Genomic DNA, 14,730 nt, shown 5'->3' with positions numbered 1-14,730 from the left:
TACATCATATTTGGATTGTTGTTAAGTTTTACATTACATAGTCTATCAACTTTGCACAGGAATTGCCAGATTGGAATTGATAAGTGTTGATTGTTCTTGTCATAATTATTCTACCAGAATGTTTAGTCTAAAACCTAAATCTGCCCTGGCCCACCCTACATAAATTTTAACTAAGGCTAACAGATAAGATCCTATGGGTATGCTAGAAGCCTACATACAGAGCGTCACGTAACTCTCCTTATATTATGACCTCAGCCTCCCTTTACATCCTAACCATCCTGCATCCTGTCCCTTTTCCCTCCCTTTATAACTTGAGTCGTCTTTTCTGTGTCCGGGAACCCAAGTGTGACTATGTTTTCCGGAGTGGCCAGTGTTTGGTACACACCACCCCCACTTTCTTGAATACCCTCTCTTCTAGCTCTGGCAAAAGCTTTCTCCTTCTTCAATTGTTTCCTCCTCTGAAACTATCTCTGCTTCTTCCTCGAAAATTAACAACCTTTTTGTTACTACATAAACTATCTAGAAATATACAGAATTTCATTATATTTAGGTATATCTCTTCCAATTGCTCTGTGAATTTCTCTAGGTCAAGGGCCCTGTTTAAGTCAGCTTTACGTTTCAGAATGCCTAGAACATAGTAAAAATTTAATAAATGCTACTTAACAAACGAATAAACGCCTAGTCCTGAGTATCCCACCATCTAACTTGTGTTCAGCTACATTTGTCGACTTGCCTTAAGAGTTTCACTTGATTCAAACAGCACCAACCCCAAACTAAGGGCTAACAGAGGTGGGACACTCCCGGGTTTGAGAGCCCCGTTCCGGGTCACTGATACAAGCTACTACGAAGCTGGCAATGGAAGAAAGAGGCTTTCCTTACTAGAAAGGACAAGAAAGGTGGGACTTGCAGCAGATGGCCCTAGAAAAGCAATCCCCTGCCCAAAGCAGCTCCCTCCCCAAACATTCTGGGAAGGATTTAAAAAGGCAAGGGAGCAGAGCTGGGGAGAGAGTTGAGAAGCTGGTCAGCTTCACCCTGTCCCCCGCCCACAGAGTAACATTACCTAAAGTATGGGTCCTAATTCGCCTCCCAAAGGCGACAGGATTCTTGGCTCCTGAATTTCCTCCGTTCCCTTTTTTCTGTTTTCTAGGACTGTCCTTTTCCATTCTCCGTTCCATGCTCCCCTCCTAACTCCTCTCACTGGCTACCAGAGAACCGGCTCCAGATTGCTCGGTCTAGGACCTCTGTGACTGGCAAGGAAAGATGCAAGTCACAGGCAGCCTTAGATCACTGAGAGCAGAGTGAAGAATCAGATTGAAGGCAGAAAGGAAAGAAACACAGCATTTGCCAGGGCACAAGGAAAACTCCGCATTCACAAACACGTAGGATTCCGGCCGAAGACAGCAGGTTGCCTCTGACTACCCAGAGAACGCGGAGCACCCCACACAGGAACTTTAAAGGGACTGAAATCTGTTGCCTGTTCCACTAGGAATATTGTTTGCAAGGCACAAGGTGTCTTTTGGTAGTGAGCACGCTCTGCGCATGCGCAGGTCCATTCGGGAATTACTGCCCAGCCGCTGACTAAGTTGCATTCCTTGAATCTTCGCAGAAAAGACAATTCTTTAATCAGAGTTAGTAATGTGGACAGTACAAAATCGAGAGAATCTGGGGCTTCTCTCTTTCCCTGTGATGATTGCCATGGTCTGTTGTGCACACAGGTGAGCTTCCGTTGTTGAATCTCTGTCTCTGTCTTTTCCTGGTGTTTTTCTTTCTACATGCCTGCTGGATCTTGTGTCTTGGTATCGGGGGTAGGTGTGCCTGTATCTCCTATGTCTGCTCGCAGTTTGTGCTCATGTTGAATACGGTCCCTACTTCTTCCCTTCAGCGCCACTGAATCCAGCAACATGTCATACGTGAAAGAGACGGTGGACAGGTTGCTCAAAGGATATGACATTCGCTTGAGGCCGGACTTTGGAGGTAATGCTTCATCTTTTTTCAACCTGTAACCCATCCCTAGTTCACCTTTTCTGACAAAGATAAATGCATTTTCGTCATTTTCCTGAACGTGCACTGCGCCCTGGAAATCACACACACACACACACACACACACGCACACGCACACGCACACGCACACGCAGGACTCCTAGGCTCAGGTGCACGAATCCCTAGGCTAAGCTGACCTCCCGCTGGACACACCCTCTGCACAGTCACTGCACCACGCGTGTGCCCACACCTGTTTTCCGCGGCTGTCCCCAAGGGGGGAGAGGGAGGGAGCCTGTTCTGGATGTAGTGAGGGCCGGGAGCCCCCCACCCCGCCCTCCTAGTCCACTGCGGCTCAGGACTGTGCCTTAATGTGGTCCCACCTCCCTGGCAGGGCCCCCCGTGGACGTGGGGATGCGGATCGATGTCGCCAGCATAGACATGGTCTCCGAAGTGAACATGGTGAGTGGCCTCCCCGCAGGCCCGGCGGCCCGGCTCACGCAGATGCGAAACGGACCGGTCTCCGTGTCCTCTGGGTTTCCTTGGCGGTCACCTCGCCGCGGCCGGGGGTCCCACTCCGCGCGCTCCCCAGGCCGGCGCACACGCTCGGTTCCCCCTGGTTTGTGTCTCACACACGCTCGCACACACGCGCACACGCGCCCGGCTACTGCGGTGTTCCGGAGGAGACCTGCTCTCTATTTCGGGAAGGACCGGGACTGGCCCCGCCGACTGGCTGGGGCGGAGTCTGAGCGCTACTTTCGCGGGCTTCCCCGCGAGCCCAGAGGCAGGGCACCCTGCGCAGGCGGCCTCGGCCGGGCTCGCGGACCCGGCTTCCGCAGCCCGCAGCTCCCGCGGCCGCCCGCCTCGGCGCCCGGCCGGCCTCAGCAGGCGGGGCCGCGCACGCCCGGGGCGGCGGCGCTTCGCTCGGAGAGTCCGGGACGGCGTGAGGCGGGAGCAACAGGCGGAGCAGACGGTGCCGCTCCTGGTGGAGGAGGCGCCCGGGCCGCGTCAGGGGGCGCTGGCAGTGTTCCCGCGCGGGAGGGCTGATGAGTCTGTCTCGCCTCGCCTTGAACATTTCAGGGCAAGCAAAATCGTCGAGTTACATTGCTCTGCTGTACTCCAGAAACCTAAGCGTCCCTGCAGATTTTATTATTCCACAACCTGGGGAGAGGGTGAGGGGCCAGGACAGCCTAGAGAAATCTTTCCTTTCAAAGGGGTCCGCTTTCTCTTTTTTCCTCCCTCTTTTCTGAAAGCGCTGGCAAAATGCTTGGGAATCATGCTGCCACCTTCTCTGCTGGCTCTTTCCAGCCGGCGTGGGTAGCAGCTCTCTAGTTAGAGTTCAGACGAAAACGCCTGTTGCTTTTCTAGAATCCACCACCCAGAGAACAGCTACTTGTACGGGAACAAAATGTCACTGTTATTCCACTGGTGAAAACTAGTATCATGGGCTGCAGAAATTTAGACATCCTGAATAATTAAAAGACGAATCCTTTAGGAATGTATCTGTCTGTAGCTGTAGGTCTATTGAATTATTTTTCCTTTCAGTCCCAGTGTTTCACTTTACTTTAACATGCTGAGGTTTAAGAAGTTCTCTTTACATTTTTCTTTTAGATTATGTCAGGAAGAAATAAGCGTTTACGGACACGAAGTAGAATAAAAAGTGTGATAATTTTATTTCTGTCTTTTATAGTTGTTGCTACCCCTGTTTTAAGTAACGTAGTTAAAATATTATTTCCAATATTTCTGATGGTTTAAAAATAATACATTCAAGTAATGTCTTTGTTGCACTGGAAAGAAATGTAATTTTAGAAACTTAAAGCACACAAGTGAGTATTTTCTGACCATTTTTAACAGATCCACTTATATTCCTTTACATACATGATAACACAAAGCAGCTTAAAACATACATTTAACACTTGGGATCTGGAATAATAGGTACACATATATAAACTGTGCCCAATTTATGCAAAAGCAACTGGACAAATTAGACCATGGGCTGCTTAATAAATCGTATCAAACAGATAAAGATTTTCCTTTTCAGTCATTTATTTTGGCAATTTGTAAGCAACTATATAGGTGCTTTATAAAAATAGAAGATTCAGAATACTAAACAGAGTTTAGCTTTTCAACTAAACTGAGAACAGTGCCTTTGCCAGTGATTTACTTTACTGATAGGATACTAGACTTTCAAAATTTCTAAAAATATATAATTCTGTTGGTTAGAGAGGAAAGTATATCTCATGGGAGAGAGCACTTGCAGAGTACCCACAAATTCTGGGGTTCAATCCCCAGCACTGAAAACAGATCTGTTGACCATTTTTACATATACTTTTTCAGGGTTTTTTTCTGGTCTAGGACCCAGAACTTGCTCTTGTGAAGGAAATGCTGTACCACTGAACTATATTTTCAGCTATCCAGCTTTCTTTTTTATTTTAAAGTGAATTGAACAGGCAAGCTGCTTATAACCAAAACGACCACCGCCACAAAAGCTCTGCGCGATCAGCTTTTCAACTAAATTCATACATAAATTCAGAAACAGGATTGAATATCATTGTAATAGCACTGGGCTTCTACAAATGATTGAATAATATGGCCTGTTTGTGCTCTGACCCATGATATACGCAGTTTTTAAAACATATCCTCCCAACAGATAAGCCTCTGAAAAATGCTGTGTTAAAATACAGCATTTTTTTTTCACAATGGTGTGAGAGATACTATAGAAAAATAGAAAACACTGAAAGTTTGAATATACAGATAAATCTTTAAAATACGCCTAGCTAAAATTCACATCATCTTTTCACGTGAATGTTAGAGACATAATAGGAAAACAGAAGCTACTGGAAGTTGTACTATGCTAAAATTGGGGTTACTTATTCTTTCTTGCTCTCCTTTTAATGAAAACAACCACCAAGACATGGTGGATTTATTTTAGTCTGTAATTTATGACAAAACATTAAAATACTTGGATTGGGAATGACTCTAAGAAAAGTGGAAATAAAGAGACACATTTTAAAGGACCGAGGGTTGCATAGAAACCAATATGAATGATTAGCTCTTGCTCTGAAGTGAGAGATTCATCTAAACTTTTTAAAAAATTAAGCATGTTTTGGTTAGTTAATAGGAAGTTAAGTATTTTTGGTTTATTAACATGAAATTTTCACTAAAATTAAAAAAGAAATGGATGAGAATAATCAAATTGTATTTTTAAGAGAATGTAAGTTAAATTCACTATCAAAACATCAGTCATTTATATTCTTATTTATCATTATTACCCATTCCATGGCTAGGCAAATAACATGATAATCATGCATTAAATTAATGGATTTAAGAATTAGGTTTTGTTTTTTTGTTGTTGTTTTCCTGTGCTACTGTAAGTAAAATATAATTCTAAATTATTTTTAGTATTGTCTGTTTCAGAGAGTATCATCACATGGAGGACTTTCTGATTAGTGTCCTTTAGGATTTAATATATTTTTCTCAATTAAAAGAAAGAGGAGGAGTATTTATGGCTAAGAATCTCAATAATCCTAAGAATCATAAACATGTATTGAAAGAGCACATTACCCTAGTAATATGTACAATTTTTACATATTGCTAAAATATAATTTAAATGAAAAATAACCTTTTACAAAAAGAACAGTTCTGAGCAGTGAATGAAAAAACTCTAAAAGCAAGCCCGATATTATTGAATCAATTATGTTTTTCTCTTACAGTATGGGCTATGTGGTATGTGAGATAGTGACTACATATTGTTGTCATTTTCTAGGTTGTACTTTTAATCCACTGTGATTTTCATTTAAGTGTATTAAACCCTTCAAGCCTTCTCTTTTAACTCTTTCCACTAGCCACCCCCCCCCCCCGCCTTGGGATGGACAGACACACAGGGCTAAGCAGACGTGAACAAAAGCAGACAAGGCAAAGAGAGGGAAAATCTCTCAAACATTGCCCTTAAAGTCATCATTGGCGTCTGCTCTGGTAAATTCAGTAACACAGATGATTTTAGGCAAGTTTTCTCTCTGAGTTGTAGTTTGAGGAACTATGTTTTCAACTACATGGAAACAAATAGTTGAAATCTTGTATTTCAGGTTCAAATCACTAGCTGTTCCTTCTTATTCAAGACGCAGATGCTGATCATCAAGTAGGAGGAGGGCCAACCACACAGCTATAGCAAGTCTATCTAGATTTTTTAAAAGAAATTTGAGCATATGCTTGAAAGCCTGTAATTTTAGGATCACAGCACCAGACTGGATGTTCAATTGTGCAATAAAATGAAAGTAAATAACAACTTTTTTGAATATTTCCTAAGTGTGAAATATGATCTTCAAGTGCTTTATATTACTAGCCTATTTAATCCTTAATTCAAGGCTGTAAAATTCTTTTCCCCTATTATGGACTGTAAAACTAAAGCTGAAAGAGGGCAAAACTTGCAATGAGAGAGATAAAGTAATTTACTCAGAAACTGCAGAGATAATGAATGGCAGAGTCAAGATTTAAAACTAGGGAGCCTGTCTTCAGGATCAGCCTCATAACTGCAAGGATAGTGAAAAATGAAGACTTCTGGTATTTAGCTTTGGGACCTTGAGTAAGGAATTTGATTTCTAGCCAGGGATATAGCTCAGCAGCACAGCGCCTGCCTGGCAAGTGCAAGGTCCTGAGTTCGACTGTCGGTACAAAAAAATCAAATAAAGAATTTGACTTCTCTAAGCCTCAGAACTCTTCTTTGTAAAATAAAGCGAATTTCATCATAGGAAGTCCCCTTTGCGATTCAAATATTCCATAATTAAAAACTTAAATCTTTAAAAAATTTAGACTTGAAAATCAAGAATCTTCCTCTGCATCTTATTCCTCTCTTATATTCTCCTATTCCTGTTCTCCTATGAGAAGAGTCAAACAAAAAACATGGAGTTACCACTGAGTGCAAACTCCTACAGTTTCTTGTAAAAAACGGTAGTAATTATTTTGTGTACTCCAGGGCTACTTGGATCACTGTTTTGACTGCGTATGGCATTATCATCCAACTTTTTCTTCCTTTAACACTTTTCCTGAGATAGCAACAAGAAACATTAGATCAAAGGTAGGGTTCTTTATTGCTAGTACAGAATAACTAACGCCCATAACTTGAAGGAGGAGAGGTTAATTTTGTCTTATGATTTGAGAAGCTTCAGTCTGTGTTAGGCTGGCCTCAAGGCTGAAATATCATAGCAGAGGGCACAATGGAGTAAAACATTTTAGCTCATAGTAGCCAGGAGCAGAACACAGGCTAACAGCACCAGACAGGAAGGGCCCAAATGCAGTACCTTCCATGACCCACCCAGACACACCTAGAAGTATGCTTTATTATTCCACTAGGCAGCTCTCAAGTCAATCAAGTTGACAGTTTAGTTTAACTGTCACAATAAACTTCCAAGTGCGACTTGAATGATGTCTGGTTTATATTACACCGAATATTGGAGCCAAGACCCAACTGAAGTTTTTCTACTGATACTATCCATTCTGTTCAAGAATATAGGTATATAGCTCCTCTATGACACTACTAATCCACTAATATATTTTTAACACTGGATTTAAAATAGAAGCAAACTATAGCTTTTCATAATCTGAATATCCTACCTCTAGGAGGTGGCTGCAGAGTGAATCATAAAACCTGGGTGTTTGTCTCAGTTGAATATCAGTATTGGTTCTCTAAGTTTTTGATGATTTCTGTCTTGCAAGCTCTTCAAATGCTTGATAGCACCCTAAAAGCACACATGAGTGAAATTTTGCATTATTAGAAAAGGTAAAACTTTTCCAGTTGATTTCAATTTTAGTAAGGGGCCCAATTATCCTAATCATACTTGCAGGTAATAAGAAAGCAAATGTAGTATATGCCTTTACTTCACTACAGCATAGTTTTTGAATCTTATCTTTCATAGTACCAAGGCTAACTTTCTGTATTTTAGACTACTCTGTGTGAGCACACTGTGAGCTTCATGAAGTTCTCTGACTACCTTGATGGAAAGGGAAGGAAGTTAATAGTAGCATTTAGTAATCATTATCCATCACCTGAGAGATATGCCTAAGAAAGTGTTAGTGATTACAGTCATATCTCTGTTCATGAATTTAATTCTTTTAACAGTTCTAATCACGAATGGAATTGGATGAGAACAGAATTAAATGTCCCCATAAGGTCAACATTGAACCTAATCATTAAATTTGATCCAGTTCTTGTTCAATTTGGTTTAAAACTAAAACTGTGGAAAGGATTAAGTTTATGAACTGAAGAAGCACTGTAATTCGGATCAGTGATGATACCTTTAAAAAAAGCTCTAAATAAGAAAAAAGTGAAAAATCCCCTTCTTTTGTCTGTAGTGAAGGTAATTACTCTTTTTGAGAATCCTTGTTGTTCCCATTTTTACTCCTCCACTAAGTCAACTTATGTGTCACCCCTACCCTTCACATCCTCCTGAAACCTGGTGTCATGTTGTGAACTTAAAATTAAAGGGCAAAATTCCAAGAGCATTCATTAAACTACTGAATAAAACAGATGGGCTCTCTGTTCTTGTTAAATTTATGGTCTTTTAAAAAATATGTATTTAATATCTCTAACCTTAGAATACGAAGAATTTTTCCTTTCAGAAAAATTTAAAACTTCACTAATTGTCTCCATTTTGAGGTGTTTTAGTTCAACACAAACTTGTGGCTTAGTTTGTCTATTATCTGGCCCTGAACTAGGCATTGGGGATAGAAATAAAACTAGGAAAAGTCCATGCATCCAAAGACTTTGCAGTATGCAGCAGAATGCACAATAAATTTATGTATTTATTCATTTTATTTTAAAGAAAATAGCAATAAAAGAACAATAGCAAAATACCCACATCATAAACAAAAACAAAACAAAACAAAAACATTAAAAATGATACAGGGTTTCAAAATAAAAAGATAAGAGGTAAGAGTGATTGTTACATTAGATGTTGTTATTTTCAATGAAGTTGCTCAGATTACCAGACGTAAGAATGCAAGATGGATCAAATCATTAAAGAGAATCTAAAAAATCATTAAAAAATATTAGAGATGATACATGCTTATATCTGGTAATCTGAGCAACTCATTTGAAGACAACAATATGCAATATAACAACCATTGGTGAATTCCTACCATCTTGTCTAATAAATTTATTTTAAAACAATGTAATACGTACTGTGATAGAGACATGTATGTGCAAGATACTATAGGAACTCAGAGATGGAGTTTCTAAGGTGTGGTGAAGAGCCAGTGCCTAACATGAATGTCAAAGAGGAACAGTGGTTAGCCACCGTGAAGAGGCTGCAAGTGGAGGAAGGGCAGTCCAAGTAAAAGGAAGGCCATACAGTCAGGTATATTAAAAGACAGCACGGAGTGTTCTGAGAACAAGTAATTCACAGCTATGAGCACTACAGAGGAACAGGGAGTATTGTCAAGAGATCACACAGAGTGCTGAGTGTAAGGTGCAGGACAGTGCTGTTGACTGTTTTCACTTGTGCAAAAAGAAGGCTCTCTAAATGTGTGTGCTAGGATGCATACTGCCCGTTTCTGAAAGAACACACAAGACTGATTTAGGTGGTTTACCATTCTCCATATGCTCCTTTGAATTTCGGTTTTAAAATTTTGGTACATGTCCTACAATTTTATTTTTAAAAAAGTTTCCACAGAACACACACACACACACACACACACACACACACACACACACATCTCCAAAATGATACTGAAGCTATGCTAAAGAATTAAATCCTGATCTTGAAATGGAGTAAACCTCCCAAAAGACTAGAAAGGTTCTATATTTTACCCTTCAGATAGATCATTCTCATAGTTATGCGGAGGATGAAATAGAGTAGGGTAAAACAGGGTAAAATACTCTTTCCAGATAAGAAATTAAGAGGGTGTTTCAAAGTAGAGGAGGGATGAGACATCTCTAGTAATTGAAAGTAAGAAAAATTTTATTCAAAAGGGACAAGTCAGGGGAATTTGGTGGCTGTTGGATGATAGAGGTTAGAGAAAAAGTGAGCCCTGGATGCACTCCAGGGGCCATACCGAGTGTCTCACATCTAGGGTATCACCTGCCAGGGAGGGCACCAGGACAAGGAGCCCAACCAGCGCCCTCATTCAGAAGTGGACATATTTTCAGAGTGAGGAAAAGAATAGGTTGTTATAAGGTCCACATAGGCAGAGTGAGGGAAAAAGTTGGAAATTGGAACCATTTACAACATTAGGACACTGAAATAGACTAAATCCTTGGTGAATCTCCTATTTCTATTATAAATAAATATACTCATTATAGAGAAACTTTAGACCCCCTAAAGATTGTGGCTAAATGAGTCAGAGACATGGAGACAGAAAAGTAGGGGAAGACATGGACTTCAGCCAGTCTTAGAGCTAGTAAGGTAATTCTTCATCTAGGAGTATCTAGATAGACTGATTTTAGAACACACTTTTCAAACTCCTCCAGAGAAGTGATCTTTGTATTTTGTTTTAGATGTTTTTATAAAAACCACATAGGGAAAAAGATGTGTACAGGACCCATTTACACAGCATCTGTTCTCTTCTTCACTATGCCCCTAACGTGATTCAGAGTCCTTCTGGAACATTGTGCTTCTTTGTGAAATTGCAAGGAAGCAGTGTGAGTTCTTATAGCAAGTGCATTTGGTGAGGAAATGAGGCTGGGATAATGGACCGGGCAAGTGAGGCTGACAGCACTTCCTGAAGAACCAAGTTTACCTGCTAGGAAATTAAAAAGCGACTCCTGGGAGTTTTGGAGAGGGCAGAAACATTTGAATGGCCTATTGGGTAGGATTTTGAACAAGAATTCAGCAGCCTGATCTCCTTTGTGATGCTCTTCTAGAAAGAGGAAATCTATATAAGCAAAGGCTTATTCATAATTTGTATTATCTAGTTCAAAGAAAGAAATGGAGAAAAAGGTTCAAATAGAGAAATGATTTTAGTTAGCTGTTAACAATTTACATTTCACCTCCGACTCTACGAAAAAAGACAGTGGGCATATGGGTAAAGACAATCAGATAGAAGAGAAAAATATGAAAGGTTAAATGCCTTACTCTTGTTGCTGAAGTGATTGATAAGGCAGTTACTATTGGTGAATCCTACTTAAATGAGAAAATTTACTTGTGATCCTTTCTAAAAGCAGAAGAATAGATTTGTTGAAAGCTCAGAGTTCTGCCTAACCTGACCCTCTGTGACTCAGGGGGAGATATTTTTCCTATGATTTATTATTTTCAAGGGAAGGATACATAATTCTCAAGTCAAAAATTCTGTCTGTGGTTTCCATAGAGACAGCTCATTTGAAATCCTACCTGAGTTTAGAACATTTTCTCATGTCAGTGGCCGTCGTTTCTTCCTCCTACCACCTGTAACCCTTCTCCCACTCAAATGCATCTAGATGTACTTCAAAACCTACAGGAAATTATATTTCTTCTATGGAGCCTACTCAGCAGCCACACTACAGAGAATTCTGCTAACGAAAGGTTATCCGGCGCATAAGAGAAAATCAAGACACATAAAAAACAAGATAACATACGTTAAGAATCAACCATATGAGATTTTAATCAACCTTACCTTTGTACCCTTGCACTATGTAACCTCCAGGAAATTTAGAATTACATTTTTTTATGTTCTCTAGGTAGTTTCCACTACATTGTAGAGACTTAATTGTAACATTTATTAGAAGTATAAAATAATTTTTCCTGTCATAAAATTGTTTCTAATAAGAGCATTTACAGTTTTAAATCAGAAATCAATAGATTCTCTATCAGGTCCATCTTACAACTTGATCTGTAATTTTCTTTTATGTTGACCATGAGTCACTAACTGTTTCCATAGAAACAGCTTCATCACGTGGCAGAACCGAAATCACACAGAATTACGTAATGACAAATTTCAGTGCATGTGTCTGTCTGTCTATCTCTCCATCCATCTATCCATTCATCCATTCATATATCTATCTAATCTTAAAATCTGAACTATCAATACTTTTAGACATATGCAAGAAATTTGAAAAGAATAATTTGATGGTTGCAAAGCATGTGGCATTTAAAAAGAGGAGAAAATCAAACATGAAAGGTAAGTGTAGAAAAGGATTCCTCAGCTAGTCTGGAGATGTTTTTACATAAAGAACACTATATTTTAAGACAAAAGCAAGGATTTTATAGAATTTGAAAATATAAAGTCAAAAATTATCAGTTCTAGATAAATATACCTACTTAAAATATATACTTATATAATATCTACATTCATCTACTGATGTAGTCATTTTTGCTATAGTTATATATTTAAACCTTCACGCTATTGCAACCAGGAAAATTGCCAAATCATCTAACATACTAATTGTGATAGAACAATTCTTATCACCTAACCATCTCCTCTCCTACTCTACAATTTAATTGTGTTCTCAGGAACTTAAGGCAGGAAGATTGTGAGTTGCAGGCCAGCCTGGGCCATGTAGTGAGACTCTGACAAGAAAAAAAAGCAAAGCAAATATTGTGAGAACAAACATCGTGATTCAAACTAGCTGCTGAGTTGAGGCTGATGAGCATACAAAAAGAAGATTCACTATAAAGGTTACTACTGGTCAAGTGAAAACTTCAGGCTTAATGAGGTGAGAAGTGATCTTGAGAAGTTTGAAGCTGGGAATGAGAGAATGAGGGCAGGATGAAAAATTTGTGAAAAACAGATGCAGTCCTTGGTGGGTCATTTGTGCATATCTCCTGTGCTCACATAGACACACCTCCATAAACTGTATTGTCATCAAGTGAAAGGGCTTTCATAACCTGTTCTCTGAAACTGTAGAAGGGAATGACTTCGGGATACTACAAGATGACATCTGTCCTATTGTCTTGAAAATCAATGTCATCTAACAGAAATGAACGTGTTTTTGCATAGTCACTGTCCTGCTTTTCACACTTTAGAATCCTTTAAAGAATTTGTACCTTTGGTTCTGAAAAACAGACAGATATGAGACAAAACTCAAAAAGGCTTTATTCTTTTTCAATACATTTATCCTATTGATTCTCACTGAGTGTAGCTTTAGCTTTTCAATCAGAACATGAGACTGTATCTGTAGGATATGTAGAGAGCACCTACACAAAGTGATTTCTAGCTAACTTGGAAGAAACCAACTTAAAAAGTTATTGGAATGTGTTGTGTTTGGTTTTAATTCCTGCTGAAATAAAAACAGCTCTGAGAGAGGTGAAAGTAATGCAGGTTTTCAGTTCCTGTGTTTATACTGGAGTCTGAATGAATAGTTGAATGTGAGAATATGTTTGCTTACAGCACACAGATTAAAAACCGATAGAGTAGAGGAGACACTGGAGTTATTCTGTACTTCTCCTCAAGAATCAGCAGCTTCCTGAGTCCATGAGCTGATAGAAACTGCTGGAAAGTGGCAGAGGGGTGCTGACACAGCATTTGCGTTGTCTGCACTGATCTTCTGCCATTGAAAAGCGTTTTGCTTGATCTGACACTGACTGCTTAATATTTTTGTAGCCCATGATGTGATGCCAACAAATTCAAATCCATTCACTGATGGTGTGGCATCCATTTTGACTGGGCAATGTGAGAATAATATTTGTAACTTTAAAACTTAATCTCACAGTGAAAGTCAGTGGGCAGTGGGCAGTTTATTTTTAAATCCAGGAGCTCTCCATTTGGCCAGTGGAACTGTAGCATTTCCCTGAACTATCTTTCCTTGAATATGTATCCATAAAGTTATATTTTACAAATGTGGCTTTTATTTGGTAGCACTGAGCATGAACTCCTGTACCTAGAGCATGATGAACCCATCCTCTACCACTGAACTCCAGTCCCAGCCCCTTTACATAATAATATTTTCAATCACTTTAACACCTCAGGATTATGCTTCATTCTAATTTATATTGTCAAGCACAAACCTAATGACTTTTAAAATCGACTTGACTCAGTTTCATGTAAAATAGAAATAATTTCCATTTTTCTTATTGTAGGAATCTGTGAATGTCAGAAAGATATATCACATACAAATATATGTTTGCCTATATGTTCTATTTAAACTGTAAAGTACTGTAACATTAAGTGTGGTATATTATTATTTTACTATTATTTTCCAGGCTTCTAATTAACTCCTCCCTCTTTTAATGCCAGGACATTAATGGCATTACTAGTTAACATTATACATAATCAAATAGAAGAATATTTCTGTTTGATGTGGGGATTTTCTTCATGCATTTGGGATCATAGTACTAATAATTGTAAAACTCTTTGAAAATTGACAGAAAATGTAGAAAGCATTTATACAGGTATGTATTTTCCTGGTCATTCTCTGTTGGTTTTCACACTGAGAAGGAACTAGACCATGTGATCTCTCAAATAGTTTCAATCTACATACAGTCCTCCTGTATATCTCTAAATTCACTCCTTGATAAATGGAGGATATGGAATACACGGTTTTCTATAAGCTTATCCTAAAATTTGAGGCTATTGAGTTGACATCCAGTTTTTAATTATAGGCCTTTCACATACAGGATCTTTTACCTTGACATTGGTTAACTCTAGAGTGCTCACTTAACTTATTATCCAAACCCACTTTATTAAGAACGAAGGGGAACACTATTAATAATTGTCTGGCTTTCATGAGTGTTAAAACCAAAACTATCCTAGGAAAGCCAGGATTTATGACTACCCTGCACCACTCAAAGCCTGGGTTTCTCTGTAAAATTGGGATAATTACTATTTTCTTGTTAGGTCATGGAA

The 14,730-nt window shown here is 39.2% G+C and overlaps 1 protein-coding gene across 2 annotated transcripts in view; it reads left to right on the top strand.

The window, feature by feature from the left end:
* The first annotated feature begins 1,540 nt into the window (after positions 1-1,540).
* Gabrb1 (gamma-aminobutyric acid (GABA) A receptor, beta 1) overlaps positions 1,541-14,730 on the top strand; it is a 388,069-nt gene continuing 374,879 nt past the window's right edge. For both annotated transcript variants that reach the window (XM_013518089.1, XM_005391892.2), the window contains exons 1-3: positions 1,541-1,715; positions 1,883-1,974; positions 2,372-2,439. In XM_013518089.1, coding sequence (XP_013373543.1) covers positions 1,636-1,715; positions 1,883-1,974; positions 2,372-2,439 — 240 coding nt within the window. In that variant the 5' untranslated portion in view covers positions 1,541-1,635. The remainder of the gene's footprint in view (positions 1,716-1,882; positions 1,975-2,371; positions 2,440-14,730) is intronic.

The sequence above is a fragment of the Chinchilla lanigera genome, unplaced genomic scaffold, assembly GCF_000276665.1.
Source record: "Chinchilla lanigera isolate Chin_1 unplaced genomic scaffold, ChiLan1.0 scaffold00042, whole genome shotgun sequence".
NCBI classification, from domain to species: domain Eukaryota; kingdom Metazoa; phylum Chordata; class Mammalia; order Rodentia; family Chinchillidae; genus Chinchilla; species Chinchilla lanigera.
This window is presented reverse-complemented; position numbering and strand designations above follow the sequence as displayed.